Source organism: Lactuca sativa, chromosome 8 (assembly GCF_002870075.4).
Source record: "Lactuca sativa cultivar Salinas chromosome 8, Lsat_Salinas_v11, whole genome shotgun sequence".
Taxonomy (NCBI): domain Eukaryota; kingdom Viridiplantae; phylum Streptophyta; class Magnoliopsida; order Asterales; family Asteraceae; genus Lactuca; species Lactuca sativa.
Genome location: NC_056630.2, coordinates 3,868,656 through 3,884,139, shown reverse-complemented (window position 1 = coordinate 3,884,139; position 15,484 = coordinate 3,868,656). Strand labels below are relative to the sequence as shown.

General features: G+C 38.5%; 1 protein-coding gene across 1 annotated transcript; it reads right to left on the bottom strand.

Annotated features, from left to right (window-relative positions):
* Positions 1 to 1,355: 1,355 nt before the first annotated feature.
* LOC111911008 (uncharacterized) lies at positions 1,356 to 3,939 on the bottom strand. The gene is made up of 5 exons (XM_023906778.2): positions 3,435 to 3,939; positions 3,034 to 3,084; positions 2,070 to 2,203; positions 1,778 to 1,878; positions 1,356 to 1,678 (listed from the first exon to the last, which is right to left on the bottom strand). The coding sequence occupies exons 1-5, from the start codon at positions 3,759 to 3,761 to the stop codon at positions 1,530 to 1,532; spliced, it is 762 nt and encodes a 253-aa protein (XP_023762546.1). The 5' UTR covers positions 3,762 to 3,939; the 3' UTR covers positions 1,356 to 1,529.
* Between the last annotated feature and the right edge of the window lie 11,545 nt (positions 3,940 to 15,484).

The window sequence follows — 15,484 nt, the reverse complement described above, 5'->3', positions numbered from 1 at the left end:
CACACTCAAATGACCTTCTGAGGTCAGATATGTTCCTCTAATCCATAGATCTAACCTCCCTAAGCTCAATAAACACGTAAAGGTTCGAACTTGATACTCATGCAACGTCCAAATGACACTACTTGATGATTTAGCCCCAAATACAACATCCTAAGTCCATTTCTTCTATCACTCCTCATAAAGCAAGATGGAATAAGTTCTCTGGACCACTATGGATCCAGATCTGATATCTAAACATGATAAGGGACCATATTCCCAACAAATCAACCCAATAAAGGGTATAGAAAACCCTAGATCCATGGATTCTTTAACAACACAGAAAAAGGATCGATATGCTACCTTAAGGATGATGTCCTTTGCTTGCAATCCACAAATAAGCAACCTCCTTGGCCTCCTCTAAGCTGGAATCAACTTATTCTTGCAGAACAAACCCACAAAGGACCAATAATGGCTTCTTCTCTCTCACAAACGCTCAAGCACTATTAGGGTTTCTCTCAAGGGTCTGGTAGCCGCAAATGGTGGCTATAAGGGTCCTTAAATAGGTCTCAAACCCGAGAAATTAAGGTTTCATTAAACAGCATGGACTCGCCGAGTCCTTCATTAAATTAGGCCAAAAGATGCGCGATCCCACTCGGCGAGTCTGAGCGCCTACTCGCCGAGTCCCTCTCATATATTCAATATAAATACTTAACATAGGATACCTGGAAATCCGGATGTTACAAAAATCTCGATTTTTGCTATGGTTAGCCAAATAATAGTTTCTCAAAGGTGTACTGATGAAGAACAGATCCGTAGAGCCTCAACAACCTTTCTGTAGATCCCCCTCTGCGGAAGTATGCAACAAACCACCGGTTTTTTTTTTTTTTTTGTGTCTTTTTCCCTTGCCACCTCAATTCTTCGTTACTATTCACAATTCTCACAAGGTAAAATGTTTTCCCTTGGTCATTCTATAAAACTCAAATTTTCATGATCAAAATATTCAACCACCCCCTTCCCTATGCTCATTTAATGAAATCTCTTGTATAATTTCATAAAAGTGCAGAAATGGTTTTTAGTCTTCCATTATAAGTAACTAAGACTATCCACATTGGTCTTTTAATTATCTCACGTTAACTTTTGCAATTACCTTTTATATAATAAACAAATATTAAAAAAAAAAGGTGTGACATTTCAAATTGCCTTTCAGCAAGACTGCACTTTATGCGACACTAGTAAGAAATAGAGGCCTACCAACACTTTATGAACCATTTGTTAAAAATATATATATTCATAAATAATTATTATGTTTATAAAATAGCAACGCGGTTTTTGATTTTATTTTCCAGGTACTCATTGTAGTTTAGTAGATGGTTGAATTAAAAAGAATTTGACATAGTTGAATTGACATTGTTGAAGATGTTTATTAAAACTATACATGCTATGTGATTTATTAGTACAGATATCTGTCTCTAAAAGTATTAAAAAGAAAATGTATAGATGTCTAGGACTCCATGATCTCATAAAACGGAAACAAAAAAAAACAGAGAGCATTAGATGTCTAGGGTGGAGTCAGTTCCAGATATGATATTCATAAAGGTTTTGGTGGCGTGGCCAACAGCTTGTGAAGTCTTCTTGGCGACCCCAGCAACAACCGGTTGTATTGAGATGACCGGAAGGCTTGCTCTTTCCTCGATCATTGCTGTTTTACACAAAAACCAGAATGCTATGATATAACAAAGGCAGGCTAAGCGGACATAAACATAAAGTAAAGAGTAAAGTGAGAGTTTGAAGCGTGTACACATAGTTTTGTGTCGAGCCAGAGAACCGATTTGTCGGACTCCAGCCTCTGCTGCTTGCACAGCTTGAGCAGACTTGTTTACCCCATCAGAGATCTCCTGGCTGAAATCAAAACTCAAAACTTTTTATTACTGCAACAAATATTTGAAAATAGTCACATAACTAGGGAATTATGTCAACCAAAATCAATAATACAATCAGCCATGTGTAATGATTACAATGGAACTTCTTCTAAATAATCTATTTGTGATGACAAGTTAAAAAATTTCATATATAAGTGGTTAAGTGGTAACCTCAAGTCACTAAGCTCGAGTGTAAGATCACTGATTTCCATGCCAGAGAGCCTGATTGCAGCCATTGTACTAGGAAGTTCCTCACGCGCAGTATCTGCCAACTTTGCAAAAGAAATTGCAGCTCTACTCATCGCCTGTGCGTATCACAAAACACAAAACACAAATTCAGGGGAAAGTTGCAGATTTATGAATCTAAAAAAGTTCAAGTACAATGGCACTTATCTTCTAATGTAATAATTGTGCCTGAAAAGTGTTATAAAGCATCAACACGCATTTTCAGTTAAGGGTATCCTTCTACAGAATTTTAGAATGGCATAGGGCATGTTTTAGCCACACTGCTTGTATTTGGCACCTATACTGAGGCCATGTTTCATTTTTCAAAACTTATGATGGAACACTTGGGGAATTAGGACAAAAATAAATGAGTGAAAATTTATAAAAAGTTAAGACTTAATGGGAAAACCTTGTTTTCCTTACTTTCGTTATGTTACTCTTTTTGTATTAGGTCAAAAAGGAACATGCATACATAGCTTACCAGATTAAGTCTTGTCCCCATTAAGTCCAACAAGTAAGAAAGAAACAACACCCAAGTATGTTTGTATACGACTACTAATTCAGATATCCCTGGTTCGACAAGAAACATTACTAGAATGATGAAAGGTTCATGAAATCAAACTCTTTTTCTTATGTATTTGATAAATGACTAATAAAAAAGACAATGACTTCTCTTTATAAAAGATGTTATCAAATCAGTTGACAATTTTTTTTCCTGCTAATGCAAAAGAATTATCTCCAAAAACACATTTTGTTCAAGTTCAACCAAATAAACCACATGAATAAGAATATAAGATAACATCCAAAGTGGCCTTTAACAAGATTGCAGCAAACAACATAAGTATCTTGATATGGTGGACCTCACAACATCAAGAACATAATGTCAAAACAGTGAACGCCAAAAACTTACATATAGTGTTGGAACAGCTGCCATAACAAAGCCAGTGAATGCAGCTGTAGCCTGCATAACATACATCATTCATTAAGCTAAAAACCAATACTTTATGATCTTATCAATAACAAGAATCTGATTCCCATCTATTTTATTTGTTCCAGCCCAAATTTATAACCATGAAAATTATGTTCTTTCTTTCTTTAGGGCAATTTAAGTAGTAAAACCATTTATTAACCCCAATCTGTTGAAAATAAAACCCAGTACTAAGAATGTATAGAACTTCGTGGAGTCGTTCACCAATAAAGTTTAAATAGATATTCAAAAGAAATTCCATGTCAAGCACGATTCAATAGACGAAACAAAATTTTGGAATATCACAGATAACAGAATTACTATCGACCAATAAGAAGAATTACCGTGCAAGCGATGAAGGTTAAAAGAAAGAAAGCCTGATCGCTTAAGCTTAATCTAGCCGGAAAAGGATAAGACGGAAACTTAGGATTCCCAACTTCAACCTCAAAGTTCTCAATTGCAACATCGTCTTTAATAACAAAATTTTCTTTGGGGACTTTGAAATTTACAGTGGTAGGGGAAGGAGTCGAGGAATTACAACGAACGGAGAAGAAACGAAGAAACGGTGGTGATGGTGTAGAGATAGAAACTACAGAGAGAATATGGGTCCGACGGAGAGAACAAAGTTGAGTGGGAAAAGGGGAACGAGGAGTGATAGAAGTGGGTTTCATTATTGATTTGCGGGTGTGTTGTGGTCTTGATTTGGGGTGGACGGAGATCGTAAATTGGTAGGGCTAAATTGGAGCAGAGGAACACTGCGTGCCGGTGCTGGCGCTGGTGGTTGTTTCTTCATAGCCTAAAATGAAAATATACGTACATACATGGAACTACGGAACTATGAAAGTACTACGTGTGTTTATATTGGTATAATTAACTATGTGAAGGTCCTTAAATATGAAAGCAACAAACGTATTTATTGTTGTAATTTAAGAATTTATAATCACATTTAATATTTAAATATATAAATAGAAATATCATGTAACTTTTTTATTTTAAAAATTTTAAAAAAAATTCAAAATTGAAATGTGAATATTATTTATTTTAAAAATACAATAACATTAAAAATATCAAAACTCATGAAAAATCAACATGCGACATAAAATATCTTAATTTAGCAGAGTAAAAATGAGGAAAATTGGAAGAATATTATGAATCAGTGACCATACTAAACTTACCTAGAAATTGTAAGGGTCTTTTAACGATAATCCGACAAATTCGTATGAACAAAGTAGGCAAGCAAAGAGTGGCATTGTAGTTAACAGTGAAGGTAGGGGGCGGTACTATGGGGAGTAGGTGGTGGTGAGAGTGTCTCTGGTTTCCGCTGTGAAGAACAGACTAAGATGTTGTCATTAACTTCAAAATAAACATATATACATCAAAAGGTGGTGAGAAATATGGAAACCATCTATTAGTGGAGAAGATGGTGCTCCAAATTCAAGCCGAAGCCGATGAAGTTTAATCAGATTATGAAGGATTACTAACGATATTAAAGATATTGTAACATCCTGATTCCCATGTATGAGATTTAATTCTTTAAGCATGTTTTCTCATTGGAACTCGGCGAGTTGGAAACCTCAACACGACGTGTTGAAGGTCTTTTGGGCTGCATATTTTCATGAACCAACACGGCGAGTTTATGAGGGGGAACTCGACGTGTTGATGGTTGGATAAGAAACTCTAAATTTTAGGGTTTGTACTATATAATCCCTTTAAGTCCCTAGGGTTGATCTGCTATTATCCTCCAAACCCTCATATCGGCCCTTGTGAACCCTAATCATCCTTCCCTCTCATTTTGTGAGCTAGTGGTACTTTTGGAACAAAAGAAGAAGTTGGAAGAAGGAAGCAAGGATCTAGCAACCAAAGCTCTCATCTTCAGTTTGGCACTCTTCTGGACCTTTGTAAGTGTCCAAGATCTGATTTTTATTCCTCTATGTAGCTAGATTTTGAGTTTTGTCCCTTTTCTCCTTATTCTTAGATGTTGCTATGGATGGATCTCATAAAGTTTGCAACATTATGAATCTCCAGGTCAAGATGACCTTGTAATGACTTGGATCTAGTTTTTAGCCACGTCTTGATGCCATGCATGGAGTTTAGGTCATATTTTCCCTTTTTGACCCATTTTGGGTTTAAGACATGCATTGGACATGCATGTCTATAAAGCAAAAACCTTTGGGATGTTTTTGAGGCTAGAATCTCGTCTGGAAAAGTTGGGTTTCAGATCTCAAGGATTTTCTGCTTAATGGTTAAGCCCTTAAGTTTTCAAGCCTTGTGGAGGGGTTTTTGAGAACTTGGAGTAGCCCCAGAGGATAAAGTTGGAAACTTTATCCTTTTAGACAACATCTGAGTTTAGATATGAGCCTTAGAGTCCCTAGAATCGAAGGATCAACTGAATGTGTTAAGCTGGGGAAAACTCGGCGAGTTGGCTAGGGTTTTCCCGAACTTCTGAGTACTATAGAAACTTGACGGGTTGGGTAAACATGGACTGTTGACCTTGACCGTTGACTCTGACTTTGACCATGGTTGACTAAGTTTAATTTTTAGGGCAATTTAAATATTTTGGGATTTTGATGGAATTGGTCACATGGTGGTTATAGGCATTCGAGTCGAGAGTTGAGATTCGGAGTCAGACCTTATCAGTTCTGCACTACTTGTGAGGTGAGTTTTCCTCACTGTACTTTCGGGTCGAAGGCACCAAGGCTGGCCCATTGGTTTGATAACCTGATATCATTGATATTTTGAGTATGGAATAGATATGCATGCTAGTTTTGATCTTCTAGTTGGTAGATCTGTAGGACTACCTGCGATACTGCCTGTTTATCTGTATATGATGTTATCTATTATATGTCGACATATTGTGTGGGTTGGGTTGAGGTTGTACTGCTTTGTGTTGTAGCCAACAAACCCTGGAGCATACTAAATATAAGCTGAGGGCCAGGGAGGGCATGCCAGACTCATACTGAGATCATTCTAGATACGAGCTAAGGGTCGGGAAGGGAATGCCAGACTCGTACTGAGGACTTAGCGATATTCAGTCCGAGGACTGATCAAGCCGGGGAGCAAGCCAGGCATAAGTTGTTGGCTAAAGGCAAGCCAGAATTATGATGTGGGCTCAGGGGTAATCCACCCTGTTAGTTGTGGACCCATTGCATGTTGTTATTATATTTGTACTGTTTGCTATGTATTTGTATTTTGGGGAAACTCACTAAGCTTTGGGCTTATAGTTTTGGATTATGTTCCATGTACCTTAGAGGATCGCAGGAAGACGAAGGCTTGATTATGCACATTAGGGATGAGCAGTTTTTCCCAAATCCCGATCCCGTACCAGAACCGGTACCGAACCGTACCGAATTTAAAAATATGGGATGGTACTTGGTACTCCTAATACACAAAATTCGGGATTTGGTACCGCCGGTACCGGTACTAGTACTGAAAATCGGTACCATTCCCGGTACCAATGATTTTAATTCGGTTCGGTACTCGGGATTAATTTTTGATCGAATTCGGTTTTCGGGAAATCGGGAATGGTACGGGTCGGTACCGGTTCCGTCCCACGCTCATCCCTAATGCACATCCTCATGTTTTGTTTCATGATTTTGGATTACTTTGATGTCTAAACTTGTTTTGAAAACTACAATGTAAACAATAATGATTTTTGGTTGATTGAAAAGTTTAAATTTTCATGTATTTTTATGAGTGTTATAGATATTAAAGATATCTTATAGACTCCCTTTAAATTAATAATATATTTTGTTGTATTTATTGTTTCTTATATTTTCTACATTCTGTGTATTATATATTGTTAATGAAATATCTTCCACAACATGTGGTGATTTTATCAAACCCTACATGGTATCAGCCCAACTTTCATCCTTCTCGCCGTGTTTCTATTCTTCTTCCTCATGACTCTTAGGGACGATTCTTCCATTTCCCTCTCCATCCTTCTGCACATACTTACCATTATGTAACATTCAAAAAATTTTATAAAATTTAAACTTTTCAAAACAACCATTTTTCTATAGAAGTGTTTACAAAAACTGTGGTTCCCAAAACATTATTTAAAAATCAGAATCTCTTTTAACATAGTTTTCAAAACATTCACAATATCAGATTTCCCATAAATCATAAGTCCAAAACGCAAGGATATGTTCGGTCACGCCTTCACCTTGCCACGATCCACTGAAGTACCTAAAACCATAAACCAAAACTGTAAGCACGAAGCTTAGTGAGTTCCCCTAAAATACCAACACCCAGACAGATAACATATAAAAATAACAACATGTATTGGGTCCACAACTAAAAGACCGGATTACCCCTTGAGCCCACAGTATGAGTCTGACTTGCCTATCACATCCGCAGTTGTAACATTCCGTTTAAAATTAATTAAATAAATATTAAACTCTAAAGCCCCGAGATGTAATTTTTATTATTATTTTATATTGTTGTAGCCAAAATCAATAATATTTAGCGGGGTGTTGGTTTCGGGAGTTAAATGTCATAAATTTTGGATTTTAGGGGTTAAATAGTAAATATTGGAGTTAAATGGTAAATATTGGAGTTATGTTGAAAATTTTTGGTGGAGGAGGGGCCAACCTTCTAATAATATATCAATGTTTCATTTGGAACATGGGACTTGAACCCGACTCCCTTTCCTTCTTGTTCCATCTCTTAAAACATAACCCTAACCCTAATTGTTAGGAGCCTCCACCTTATGCTCCGGCCTCCATCACCGCCACCCAGCTCGACCGCCACCTCCATGCGGTCGCTTAACCCACCGGCGCTCCTGTCACCAGCAAAGACGTGGACGTAGTTGCGACGTCGAGAAGGTCGGAGGAATTAGAAATTGTAGTCGTTGTTGTCATGTTCCGGTGGAGGCACAACCTCCATTCCCCGCTTCTCCCACTGCCACTAACGACAACAATGAACCGAGAGTTGATGCACAAACTCTTATCCTCTCATTCTCCTTTTTGTTTGATGTTTCGTTGTCGCGACCTGCCGTTGTGTTTATATGCAATCTTGCATATGTATATGTTTCAGCTTGTGTCGATGTATATATGTGAGTTCAATTGTGATTGTAGTGTGGGTGTGTCTTTTGGCTGGAAAAACGCAAGGGCCACCATGGTGGCTGCTGCCCATGTTACTCCTTCTGCTGCCACCAGCCACCGTGAATAGTGGCGATATGTGTGTTTTTACGTGTGAGAGAGTGTGTGATAGTGTATTTTATGGGTTTTTATGAGTATGATGTTGTATGTGCGATTTTTTTGGCCAAAAAACTCATCACCATGAGGTGGTGGCTGCCACCTCACACCATCAGTCTGCCGCCACCTTGGGTGGCGGTGTCCTCTTATGTGCAATTGGATTGCTTTTTGGGATATTTTAATGTGTTTTGATTAAGAATCGTAACCACCACTGCCACGAGGTGGTGGCCGCCGTTGACCACCACTACCCGAGGTGATAGTGGGTGGTGCCCGACTTATTTAACCCTAATTGGCCTAAAAACCTAACCATTTGACTAACTGGCACACGGTTGGGTTAGAAACCCTAATTAGGGTTTAGAAAACCCTAAGTTTGGAAATGTGAGTTTTGGATTTGTTGGGACCCGCGTTTGGACCATTGGATTTAGAATTTTGAATTACGTCGGACCACATTGTATGTTTGGACTAGTAGAGTGGTGGATTTATGGATTAAGTCCTTAATGGGTTAAGTAGGAACACTTAACCCTAATCGTTATTTTATGTGAAAAACCCTAATTTGGTTTGGGTTCTTGTTGGGCCATTTCTTGGACTAGGTTGTTGTGGGCCTTCGTGGGCCAAATGAAAACATGTTTATGGGCTAAGAAAATTATTGGGCTTTAGGATAAGGCCCATTGAAAAGTCTTGGGGTCAATTTTGAAAATCGGGTCATAAGTGGGCCATAATTAGGCCTTGATGATTATGAGGTATTGGGCCATAAGAATGCCAAGTGCTTAGACTGGAATAAATGGTTGGGCTATAAGAAAAGACCCTGTAGAGATTTGGGCCCAATTTGGAAAATTGGGCCATATGTTGGGCTTTGGTTCATTGTCTAACTTTTGGGCCTTCAGAGTGTGTTTTTGGACCTTAGTTTTGGACCAAGTTAGGTTAAGGGTAAAATAGTCTTTTTACCCCAAGCATGGACTTATGGTTATGTATTGGAACCTAATTATTAATTGGGTGTCGTTTTGATGATTGACGGTTGAGGAATCTGTCAACCAGCAGCTAGAGTTTTATCCGCGTGACTTCAGTAGTGTGAGGTGAGTCTCCTCACCATACCAATGGGTCTAAGACACCAAGTCCGATCCATTTATCTAGTTGTGATGATTATTGCGGATGTGCTATTGATACAACATGTATTTATGTGAAAACCATGTGGGGGTTCCCATGGCAAGTAGTTATATATGTGGTATGTGAAAGACCCTGTATAGTGGTTTGGTTTAGGAGTAGTGGTTAATAGCAGTAGATATGTAATTGTTCGTGTTTTGTATTGTGTTTACGGTTAGAATGGGTTTACGGCCGTAAACTCTTTACGGCCGTAAACACCTTACGGTCCTTAGTCAGGTCTATAAATAGCGAGTTGTGTCAGTCATTATTGGTTGTTGATGTCTTCGTATACTTCCAAGTTGTATCAGACGTTTTATAGCATTGAAGCGTATGCAAGCTTGGTCTTTTGCTCTATATTCGTTTATTAATTCTTGTTTGCATCTGTTATTATCTTTGATCGTTGGTAGATCTGTTTTTCGGGACTTTACAATTGGTATCAGAGCTTTACCAGTGTCAAAGGCGTTCAACAACTGCGTTTTCAACTAAATCGACATTCACAGCAGTATAGAGGGATTTATTCTAGTCGAAATCAAAGTTTCTTGAAGTTTACGGCCTGAGTTTACGGCCGTAAACTCCTCTTCACGGCCACATTTGCATTCCTCGAAAACGATTGTTTTTCATATCATTCAAGCCTTCGTGATCTCATATTGGTTCTGGCATTTAATTGAGTTGTTTTTAAAATAAAAATCGAACTTTTTATTTAAATTTCATTGACCGTAAACTCGAGCATTCACGAAAAATCGATTTTCTGTTAATCGAAAATTACACCATTATTTTTCGGAGTTTAAATCAACAGGTATACTTGGACCGTAAACTCGAGTTTACGGCCTAAGATTTTACGGCTAATTCAGTTAATCTGTCATTGTTGAAATTAATTCTTGAATTTAAAATCAAAATAATTTTGACCGTAAACTCCAGTTTACGGTGTAAAAACAGTTTACGGTCAAGTGTTTACGGTGTAAAATAGTTTACGATCGAGTGTTTACGGCCTAGAAATTTCACGGCAAAATAAATTTACAGCCTTAAAATTTACTATTTACTATTAATAATTTTTAAAATGGATACACAAAATTCAACTGAATACCAAGAACTTGATGCTGTGATGGGTACAACCACGCGAATTCCAAGACTTATGTCTGCTGATGGTTTCCCCGAGTGGAAATATAGAATTGAGAAGTATATAAAGATGAATGACTTCAAGATTTGGAAATGTGTTTTAAAGGATCCAGTCAAAATCACCACTACAGTTGGGGGGCAGGTGGTCGACAAGAAAATCGAAAACTACACTGATGAAGACTTTGAGAGTGTGGAAGAACAAGAAAAGGCATTGGCCATCTTGACTATGGCTTTATCTCTAGACATTGCTCAAGGATTCAGAGAGTATACTTCTGCCAAAGCACTGTGGGAAGCTCTCATTGAAGTATATGAGGGAAATGAAGATATGCGGGAAAGTCGCCAAGATATGCTGAGACAACGCTTCAATATGTTTAATTATGTTCCCGGAGAGACTCTCGAGGCACAACTGCAGCGATTTACAACTCTCAACACTGAGATGACTGTGGCAGGGATTTTCTATACAAAGTCAGAAATTAATAAGAAGCTACTAAATGCACTCCCAAAATCTTGGGACATGAATGTAGCAGTAATCAAGAAGACTAAGGATCTTAATCGCCTTTCCCTAGCTGAAGTGATGGCTGTCATCAAAGCGTGTGATATTGATGACAAGCAGCGAGAGATCAATCATGTGAACTCCTACTCAGCTGCCAATCTTGGCATTTCAACTAATAATGCTCTCTCTTCCTTCTCCTATACTCATGCAGGTTCATCTTCCTCTGCACCGGTCATTCCTTACCCACAAAGCCAGCCTATCACATCTACCCAAAATGTTTCATCCTCAAATGTGACTTCCTCGTCAAAGGGAAAAGAGGGTGATGAAAACCTTGTCTTTGCAGCAGGGCTTGTGAATTGCTACAATGCTCTTGTAGCTGGGGAACTTCCTCCTCAATTGTCATTTGCAGATCTTGATCAAATCCATCCGGAGGACGTTGAGAAAATGGACATCACATGGCAAATTGCCATGGCTGTATTTAGGGCAAAGCAGTTTGCCAAAAAGACAGGGAAGAATAATTGGGGAATGAGTGCTGACAAGAAGGTTGGATTCAACAAAGGAAAGCTTCAATGTTTCAATTGCCACGAGCCAGGGCATTTTGCTCGTGATTGCCCACACCCTGATAGGAGGGTTAATAATGACAGAACAATGGTTGCAGTTGGGAACAACCGAAGCAGTGGTCAAGCAAATAATGAAAAGGCTATGGTTGCACAATCATTTGACTGGGATGATCAAATACAAGCTCTAAATTTGTCTGGACCAGAAAATGCTCACCTAGCACAAGTGAGGGATGACACTCAAGCAAGGACTGCAGTAGCTGAAGACAACATGATGAAGCTGCAATTTGGTTTGATGGTATCTTCTTCACATGAACCTACTTTGTCCAAGGTAAGTCTTCTATTGTGTTCTAAAGCTTGTGCAGATTATGTGAAAACTTTACATTATAAAATTGAGACTTTAGGAAATGAAGCAAAAAATCTTAGGATTCTTCGTGAACTCAATGACAAATTAATAAGAGACGTAGAAGACCTTAGATATGAAGGGTACCGACTTCGAAAGGGACAAAAACCACTTAAAGCTCAACTAGAATAAAAAATTAAAGACTTTAGGAGACTCCAGGAAGACTACAGCAACAAATGTGAAAACTATGATTATGTAGTTAAACAAAATGCTGAGCTAGTAGCTGAAGTTGAATCCTTGAAAGGAAAATTTGAGACCGCCAAACTTGATGTTAGAAAATATGATTTCTCAAGTGAGGTGGTTGCAAATATGATAGACCAAAGTATGCAGTTTAAAAGGAATCAATCAAAAGGTCTAGGGTATAATCATGTACCTCCTCCTTTCAATCATTCATACGTGTCCAAGCCCTTGTCCAAAGAAGAGATTGCCAATGAATCATTTATGATTTATGGCAAGCCCTCTGGTTTTGTTTCAGGAGGATTTATTAATGTTGAAAGTACTAACATTTCTACTTCTCCTGCAGATCAATCCTTGAATCAGTTAAAGCACAAAGTTGAAGGATGTGTTTCTGAAAATAAAATCGAGTCCAAACCTGAAGCTTTCATTTTAAATAAAGACAATTCTTTGTTAAATGTTTTAAGTGACAATTTTTCTTGTGGTGTTTTTGATTATTCTGATACAGTAGTTGCTACCTCTGATACAGTTTTGAGTGTTTCTAATATGTTTGATAAATCTTTGAACAATTTGGTTGACAATTTAAACGTTTGTGATAAAAATGTTGAGATACCTCTAGTCTCACATCCCTCAATAAATATAGCACCCTCACTTGCCTCACAACCTGATAATATTGCATGTTTTTGTGAGAGAAGCAAGGGTGTTTGTAGGGAAAACAAATCTGATAAATGCAGCACAAGTTCTAACAATAACAATCAAATCTGTTTTAATTGTGGCACTAAGGGTCATATTGCTAGAAATTGTCTTAATCGAATGTTTGTGAGTTATAATCTTCCAAGAGGAGAGAACGAATTCAGAGGAAGATCTTTAAATAGAAATTCCTCTAGAAGTCGTTCTCGAAATGATTATTGGGTAGATGAAAGAAATAGAAAAAGGGATATTTTTCACAATCATAAAAGGTTTTTTAATCACCTTGTCCTGAACAGTCTGCCAAAAAGGAGCATAGCCACGCCAAGGTCAAGCTCATCCCAAAGTAATAATCGATCTTCAACCAATTCTGGTAGAAGTAACACATGCTTTAAGCAGATCGTCAGACATAAAATGACAAAGTTGACTGAATTTTTCAAAAAACCTAATTATAAATGAAAACCCAAATCTACTCCCAATACATCATATGTATCCTCAGAGAAGTTCATGTGCAATAAATCTGAAAAGGCATCGGGATCACCCAGGAAGATCATGACCTGGGTGCCCAAATCTAATTAAACCCGCACATTTTGCAGGGGCAGTTGCGGGGAAATGTCGTCAGACCATGGTTCGTCGACAGCGGCTGTTCCCGGCACATGACAGGAGACATCACCCAATTGAACAACATTCAATCATTTAATGGGGGATACGTCTCTTTTGCGGGTGGAGATGGAGGAAAAATTACACAAAAGGGCATGGTATCAAATGGAGTTTTGAGTTTTGAAAATGTGAATTTCGCTCCAGAGCTAAAACACAGCCTGCTAAGTGTTTCGCAGATCTGTGACAAGGGCTATTCTACGCATTTCACTGACAAGGAATGCATGATCTTAAATCCAGGCTTTGTCATCCCTGAAGAATGGATTCTTGTAAAGTCAAAAAGGGATGTAAATGCTTATATTATCGATATGAATAGCAATCTCCCAAAGCAAGTTACTTGTTTGTTCTCAAAGATCTCTGAGCAAACTGCAATGTTGTGGCACCGAAGATTAGGTCACGCCAACGCCAAAAATCTCAATCGTCTTGCAAAGAATGAAATGGTTCGTGGATTACCTGTCAAAGACTTTATCACGTTTGAGAAATGTGTGTCCTGTGCTCAAGGAAAGCATCATCGAAAGCCACATTTGCCAAAGCAAGTTAACTCAATAAGTCAGGTTCTACAACTTCTTCACATGGACCTATTTGGTCCAGTGAACGTGCTAAGCATCAATAGGAGTTCCTACTGTCTAGTTGTGATTGATGATTTTTCTTGTTTTACGTGGGTTTTCTTTCTATCCAACAAAGCTTGCGTCGCTGAATTGATCAAGAAGTTCATCATACTTGTTGAGAATCAGACAAATCAAAGGGTGAAGGCACTTCACACTGATAATGGAACGGAATTCAAGAATTCTGTTCTCAATCACTTCTGTTCTGAGAAGGGGATCCTGCGTCAATTTAGTTCCGCTCACACACCTCAACAAAATGGTGTTGCTGAGAGGCGAAACAGAGCACTAAGGATGCTGCAAGGACGATGTTGTGTGACTCAAAGCTTCCTGTTTTCTTTTGGGCAGAGGCAATAAACACTGCCTGTTATGTTCAGAATCGAGTACTCATCAACAAAGCTCAAATGAAAACTCCATATGAAATTTACTATGGTCACAAACCGTCAGTTAGTCATTTTCGAGTATTTGGCTGTCCTTGCACCCTTCTTCACCTAGATGCCAATCCGAACTTCAATGCCAAAGCTGATGACTGCTATTTTGTTGGGTATGCTGCACGTACCGCCTATAGAGTCTACAACAAGAAAACCAAACAGATTGTGGAATCCTATGACGTGCGTTGGTTGGAACAGAATGAGACAGACGCAAGAGTGGGTCCGGACTGGTTGTTTGATTACACGTCACTTTTCAAATCCTTAAACATGTATTCAGATGATGTCTCAAGAACTGATTCGCATTTGAATAGTGTCTCTGAAGATGAAGACGAAGAAGTTGTATACAAACCTGTATCTAAACCTTCCAATTCATTGAAAGGAAAGTCTAAAGCTTCAACCGAATGGAAGTCCTCCGACTCGCACAAGGGAGAATCTTCTGCTTCATCTGAGGGGGAGCCTTCTGCTGAAATTGAGGGGGAGTCTTCTGCAACATCTTTCGATAAGTCCTCTGCTACTTCTCAGGGGAGGCTGTTATTGGAACATGACAGTCCTCAATCAGATCACATTGATTCTTCTGATGCTGAATCAAGACCTCCCACATCATTAGAGAAAGAGTTCATTCCAAATGATGCTTCCGCTGTCTCTTCAACCCTGATGGAATTACTCTTCCCTGACCTTATTGCAGATGAGTATGTTGCAGAACCATCTGGTTCTACTCAAAAAGCAAATGAAGGAGGTTTTAACATTCACACTCTACCTGTCTCTATCAATGACATCAGCCAAGAAATACCCTCTAGGATTCAACGAGATCATCCGCTCGAGAACGTTATCGGCCAGCTAGATAGTGGTGTTAAAACTAGAAGTCAAAGTGGAGACGTGAATACATGTCTGTATTCTTGCTTTATCTCTCAAATTGAGCCCAAGAATGTAAAAATGGCT